Source organism: Puntigrus tetrazona, chromosome 8, assembly GCF_018831695.1.
Source record: "Puntigrus tetrazona isolate hp1 chromosome 8, ASM1883169v1, whole genome shotgun sequence".
In the NCBI taxonomy this organism is placed as follows: domain Eukaryota; kingdom Metazoa; phylum Chordata; class Actinopteri; order Cypriniformes; family Cyprinidae; genus Puntigrus; species Puntigrus tetrazona.
In genome coordinates this window covers 412501-420000 of record NC_056706.1, presented here as the reverse complement: position 1 = coordinate 420000, position 7500 = coordinate 412501, and the positions used below count along the sequence as shown (strand labels likewise).

Sequence of the window (7500 nt, the reverse complement as noted above, 5' to 3'; positions counted from 1 at the left end):
TAGACCACAAAACCATACATAATCTGTAGCAATTATGATATTATCACAGGTGATGTGTATCGCAAGCTTCATATTCATCGTCTGATGACTCTCTCGTTACGATTCAGCTTGTTTTGAATGAAGCAGGAACTTTATATGAGAGAAATATTCACAAAAACACAAACTTTACCTGCTATAGAATATTTGAATTGCTTATTTTATATATATATATATATATATATATATATATATATATATATATATATATATATATATATATATATATATATATATATATATATATATATATATATATATATATATATATATATATATGTATATATATATATATATATATATATATATATATATATATATATATATATATATATATATATATATATATATATATAGATATAGATTAGTCCTTTATCACAAGGAATTATAGTTAAACCAAATTTTTAAAATGTTTTGTTACTTAAATGCACTTTAATTAATAATAGAATAGAAAATAAAATAGGAAATAATTTATATAAATCCATTTATGTAAGCTGGTATTCCTCAATTTATGTAATGTGCATGCTAAAAATGTACTAAAATAACTAAAACTGAAATTAAAAATGAATAAAACTATTTGAAAAAAACAACACAAACATGCAACATTTTAAAAACCTTTCATTTCCTGTTCAACCTGAGCAAATAATTCCAGAAATTAAACTATATAGAAATTTCTGTATTGAAATTAAAAATAGTAAAAATGATTAACACGGCATCAAAAAACCTTTTTCTAATTTTTAATAAAATGTATGCATTTAAAACATGAATTACTGAAACATTGTATTTTTTTTTTTTTTTGCATACTTTTTTAGTTTGATGTAATTTACAAAAATAAATGATAAAAAAAAAGAAAAAAAAACATCTGAAGTATTTAATTCCCCTTATAGTTTTTGAATAGATAAAAAAAAAAAACAGTTCAGACAAACAAAAATAAAAAATCTATTTTGGTAAACTAAATGTAAAGTGAAATGAAAACAGAAAAATATGAATTTAAAAGCGCTTCTTCTTATTTCAGATATTGATTTTAGCGAAATCCAGCGATCTGGCTGATCTCGTTGACCTGAAATCATTTTGATTCCTGTTGATTTGAGCACGAACGCTGTGAAGATCTGCTAAAAGTGCTCTTTCCGTCTCTAGTTTGCTGAGTGAACAATGAGCGAGAGTCGGAGACAAAAACATCTGACGAGCCCAACGCTTCCAGTCATGCATAAAAGACTTTATTAGGACGTATAAAAAGAAATTTACAGCGGGAATAATTTGCTAAAGCGAAGCGAGCGGGTCTGGTCCGCCCCTCCATTTCATTAAGACTGCAGTGGTATATGTAGATATATATATATATATATATATATTCACAATGGCTCGCTGCAGACCTCGAGTCTGGTGTTGTTTCAGTGTAGCGTCTGTCAGGAGCAGATTTGATGGCTTTTGTTGCGTTAGAAAGGCGTTTCAGGTATAGTTTGTGTTGAATGAAGGAAGCGTGGCCTTGAGTTGGAGTCTTTAAATGTCTTTTTCTCCGTGAGTTCCTCTCTTCTCTCTTGACCCGTCTGTGGGTTCGGTCTGTCTGGCTCTTTTGTGATAAATCGGCTCTTTATTGTCGCGTCGCTCTTGTTTTCCGGTGAAGATGTGAGGAGTTTCTTATTAAACATCGACGGCTGCGCGTCCGTATTATTGTACTCGTTCAGAAACTTTGCGTTTAGACGTTGTGTGTGTTTATTAACGGAGGTCAAGCTGATGAATGCGTCTGGTGGAAAATGTCAAATAAGTTTAGAGAAGTTGAAAACAGCTCAGTTGTATTTGTTTTCTATTTACTATAAAGGGGATGATTGATTATTGTTGTATAAAATAAAATAAAATAAAATACAGATACAAAATATTATGTTAATGTAATATATATCATTAAAAACAAGCAATGTTATATTTGTGTGTGTGTGTATATATATATATATATACTGTATATATATATACTGTATATATATGTATATATATATGTGTGTGTATATATATATATATATATATATATATATATATATATATATATATATATATATGTGTGTGTATATATATATATGTGTGTATATATATATATATATATATATATATATATGTGTATATATATAATTGCCAATATCCACATTTATTATTTTATATTACATTTTTATATTACATACAGAATATATTAGCTATATTATTAACAAATAAACAGTACTATAAATAATTTCGAATACATATTTAATACAATATACATGTTTAATTTTTTTTTCTATTTATCAAGACAGCATTGTTATTAATATATCAAATAAGTAGATTTATTAAAAAAAAAGTGCATTACAATGTTAGATATAATTTTTAAAAATGTATGTATATTAAAATGATACATATATGTGATATATGTTTATTTGTAATCTGTATTGCAATGTTTTTTGTAATGTATGTATTATTTATTTTACTTTTAGAATATGGTCATAGTTAGCAAGAATCAACATTACTATAAAAATATAAACTATAGAATTAATTATTCAAATTTTATTTTAAATTATTTTTATAAATATAAATAATATTATTAAATTAATAAAAGTATTTAAATGTTTAGATTTATTTATATTTCTTATATTTTTATTTAAAATGTAGTTTTAGCTATTTACTTTTTTACCCCCTTTATTGATTTTTATTTTGTCAATTTAAACTAAATTAAAAAGAGAAATGTTGGTCTTGTACACCGCCATTCTCCCTTTTTGTCTTATTTTTGTGCTTCATTTTACATATTGCACCAATGTTTCTCTGGTTTTGAAGGGTTTGTCTGTTTGTTATTGTTTGTCTTTCTTGTCTGCAAAAACCATAATAAAAATTATAATCTAAAACATAAAAAATAAATAAATAAATAAAGAGAAATGTTGCCTAGCTGAAGTAATATTTTAGCACACGATTTTTGTCTACATTTTGCATTATATATTGTTTATGTTATTTGAAGCCATTTTTTTCCTCAGTTTTTTTTCACGCACCTTTTCATTTTGAGTTATTTTGTGTTTAGCAATGGTTGCGTGCTTACAGAGTAAATAGATATTTCAACCATAAATCAAACACCTCATTTGTGCTGGTGAAGAGTGTGTTGGGTTAATGGCGGTTAATGGTTCAGGTGTTACTGGTTAGTACTGGTTAGGTGATTAATACAACGGTTGAGTCATCACAGTTATGTTGTTTTGATGTTTATGACTCTGTGTTTTCCATCACCGATCAGCCGCTCTGATTAAAGCAAACGCGCTAATGACACACAAACACCACGATGAAGATGCATCTTCCTCATCGTCAGTGTTTTTACTCCTCTCTCTCTCTCTCTGAGTGTCCCTCGCTCGCCCGTCACTGCTGCTCTCAGCCTAATTGGCTGACAGTGGAGTGTCTTTGTTGTCATGGAAACTACTTTAATGTCTCTTTATTGGACATCACGGCCTTGAGTCGTGGTCGGCACGGCGACGCAGGAAGAGGAATTAGTGAGGAGAGGGAAGAGAGTGCAATGAGAGTGATTTCAGACTGTCATTATTTCCATCAAATCAGGCTCATCGGAGTTACAAAATATCGATAATGTTGGCAAAAATATAAAAAGTATTGTTGCGTGTGTGCGTATACGTGTATCTTGATGCATTACAGTTATTAGGACTAAAATAAAAATGAAAAATTGCTAATATTAAAAATGTATACATTGACAAAAAAATAACAGCTATAAAAAATAATAACAAAAGTGCACAACACAATTACTAACACTTTGAGGATGATCGTGAAATAAGAAAATATAACATGGCTAACACGTATATCGCATGCAAAAATAATTAAACTTTATTTTACTATAAATGATTGCATTTATTTAATATTATGAATCTGCTGCCATCGAAATAGAGGATTATGGATTATTAATTTTTCTGTAGGTTTGGTCCTCTATATCCTCTATATTGTAGGAGTGTTTGCGGACACTTCAGATGCTGTTTCACGTGTGTGTCCGTCTGCTGCTTCAGTTTGTGTTTGTTCTTGGTTCTTCGCTCAGATTTCAGCCAGTGCTGCTCAGAAACACATCTGTGCTGTTTCTGCCGTCAGTCCTGATTATCCTCGTCCTGAGCCGTGAGCTAACGAGCTCTCACGAGGAGTCATTCATACTGAAGATCTCTTCTTCCCCGAGCTGGACTGGACTGTAGTGACTGGTCTGGTCTGGTTTGGACCATAGTGAGTGGACAGGCCTAGACTGGAGTGAGTGGTCTGGTCTGGTTAGGACTAGAGTGAGTGAACTGGACTAAAGTGAGTGGACTGGACTTGACTGGAGTGAGTGGTCTGGTCTGGTTTGGACCATAGTGAGTGGACAGGCATAGACTGGAGTGAGTGGTCTGGTCTGGTTTGGACTATAGTGAGTGGACTAGACTAGACTGGAGTGAGTGGTTTGGACTAAAGTGAGTGGACAGGCCTAGACTGGAGTGAGTGGTCTGGTCTGGTCTGGTTTGGACTAAAGTGAGTGGACAGGCCTAGACTGGAGTGAGTGGTCTGGTCTGGTTTGGACTATAGTGAGTGGTCTGGTCTGGTTTGGACTATAGTGAGTGGACTAGACTAGACTGGAGTGAGTGGTTTGGACTAAAGTGAGTGGACAGGCCTAGACTGGAGTGAGTGGTCTGGTCTGGTCTGGTGGTCTGGTCTGGTCTGGTCTGGTTTGGACTAAAGTGAGTGGACAGGCCTAGACTGGAGTGAGTAGTTTGGACTAAAGTGAGTGGACTGGACTAAAGTGAGTGGACAGGCCTAGACTGGAGTGAGTGGTCTGGTCTGGTTTGGACTATAGTGAGTGATCTGCTCTGGTCTGGATTGGACTATAGTGAGTGGTCTGGTCTGGTTTGGACTATAGTGAGTGGACTAGACTAGACTGGAGTGAGTGGTCTGGTTTGGACTATAGTGAGTGATCTGCTCTGTTCTGGTTTGGACTATAGTGAGTGGACTGGACTAGACTGGAGTGAGTGTTCTGGTCTTGTCTGGACTTGCCTAAAGTGAGTGGACTGGACTGGATTAAAGTGGACTGGAGTGAGCGGTCTGAACTGACTGTACATTAGTGAGCATGTTAGTCTGGTCTGGTGTAGTTTGAGATGTACATCACACAGAGATGTACAAACACAACTGGATTCAGTGAGATTCTGGAAACCCGTTTGTGTGCAATAAGCCAGTGATTCTCAACTCCAGTCCTCGAGGCCCGCCGCTCTGCACATGAACTGAACTGAGTGTCTCAGATAAGAGAGTGTTGAGATTAACTGAACATCTCCTGAACATCTCCAGAACATCTCCAGAACATCTCCTGAACATCTCCAGGGGTCGATGGAACAGCAACATGCCCCCAATGGATTTTATTTTATTTTATTTGTCCATTTAGTATGTTTATTTTGTTGTAACCATCTATTTCGATTCGTGTGTCTGATTCCCAGCGATGAAGAAGTGATGAAGTCAGTCTTGTACTCGTGTGTATTAACGCGATTGAGCTGTAGAAGAAGACAGCGGGTCAGATTCTCCAGCACGCATGCAGCTTTATCGCTTCCTGTCTTTAAAGTCGTGACATTAGCAGTTTTAGCACGGACATCTTTTCAATCTGAAAGTCCTTTCCGTCAGAGTCGATTGAATTAAATAATGAATTTTGTTTTGAGGTCAGTCACGTTTAGCGATTGAGTGATGTACTCGCTCTCAGGTGACTAACGAGCGTGTGCAGGTGACCTCTCCTGACCTTTGACCCTGTTGTGTGTCGGCAGATGTGTGGAGATCATCGCTAAGGAGGGTCGGAGTCTGAAGGAGCTCTATCTGGTGTCCTGCAAGATCACCGATCACGGTAAGAGTTCAGATACGTTTCGTTATCATCGTCCGGCCTCTAACATGAACACTGCATCCACAAAAAACAGACATAAACTTCAGTCTTCTTACCGTTCTCACACTTAGGCCTAGCTCCTGTCATGCAGTGATTTACATATTTATTTTAAGTTTTAGATGCCTCTAACGTTGCCTGCCTTCATGGCAAATAAACATCGCTTTTTTATTTTATTTTATTTCATATTTCGTTCTTTTTTTCTACAAATTTGCCCGCCATCATGTCAAATTAGCCTTTTATTATTATTATATATACTTGTTTTAAATGCCTAAAACTTGGCCTGCCATCACGGTACATAAGTATTTTTTTATTATCTCATTTTATTAAAAATGTAAAACTTCATGATGGAGTGACATTTTATTGTATTTAATCAGCATTTATTTTTAATCTTAAAACTTTGCCTACTGTAATGGCAAAGCAGCAGGCCTTTGCATTTATTTTTATTTGTAAATATATAATTTACTTTTTTTTTTTTTTTTTTTTTTTTTTTTTTTTCTATTTTTCCAAAGTCCGAAACTCATGGCAGAAATTTCTGGCAAAATCCAAATTTCGTGCCAGACTTATTATGTGATTGATTTCTTTTTGTTTTTGTTTTAATTATTATAAATGTATTTATTTATCCAATCAGTTATGGCATTTATCTATTTATTTATGTATTTTTAATAATGTAAATAAATAAATAATTTTATTTATCAACTATATATATATTTTTTATTTATACATCTGCATATTTTATTGAATTTTATTTAGTTAATTTTTTTTTATTTATTTATTTTTTTGACAGTGCATGGCAAAGCGGCGTTGTGTGTGTGTTGTGTGTGTGTGTGTGTGTGTGTGTGTGTGTGTGTGTGTGTGTGTGTGTGTGTGTGTGTGTGTGTTCAGTGGAGAGTGCGTGGTTCAGATCCTGTAGTTGTGATGCCTGAGATGAAGGCTGTGACGGATGCATGTGTTCTCTCGGAGCTCTGGGTAATTACTGAAGGACGGAGCTCACAGTAACACACTGTACCTGTGTGTGAAGCTCCTCCGACGAGCCTGCTGTCGTTGTGAAGCAGCTGGTTTTTTCAGCAGGTCTTTCCTGCAGCAACAGCCACTTTGTTAGTAGTTTTTGCCTTCACTTCACTCTTTTTTTTTAGTTACTTGTTTTTTAAAAATTTAGGCTTTTAAAACTTTTTTTTTTTTTTGCCCAGCAGCATTTTTGAAAAGTTTCCAGCCACTGCCAGCGTTTTATGCTCTTTTTTTTTTTAAATGCGTTTTATTTCATGGCGCCCAGAATATTTAGTCGTATGAATATCTCAACTTGCAATACTTCAAATTAAAAATCAAACCCTCTGCTTTCTAGCTTCAAACATTGCTTTTATTCTCAGCACTTAAAAGTAGGTTTCCCCAAAAAAAACATTTTGAGCAAAAAAGCGCACTTTTATCAAATTCCACATCTGGATCATATTCAGTAATATTATCAAAGCAGCGAAGCAGCAGATGGCTTCCATCAGTTCTCCCAAATCTTCAGTCCTTGACCTCTTTCTGGATTGATATCTCACCATGTAACACTGGCCACTTTTCATTTACATGCAGTTTATTGTTGGCGATCTCAT

At 34.0% G+C, this 7500-nt stretch overlaps 1 protein-coding gene across 2 annotated transcripts in view; it reads left to right on the top strand.

Moving 5' to 3' along the window:
• Positions 1 to 7500, top strand: part of fbxl17 (F-box and leucine-rich repeat protein 17) — a 169811-nt gene that overhangs the window by 112388 nt on the left and 49923 nt on the right. For both annotated transcript variants that reach the window (XM_043247017.1, XM_043247016.1), the window contains exon 8: positions 5796 to 5872. In XM_043247017.1, coding sequence (XP_043102952.1) covers positions 5796 to 5872 — 77 coding nt within the window. The remainder of the gene's footprint in view (positions 1 to 5795; positions 5873 to 7500) is intronic.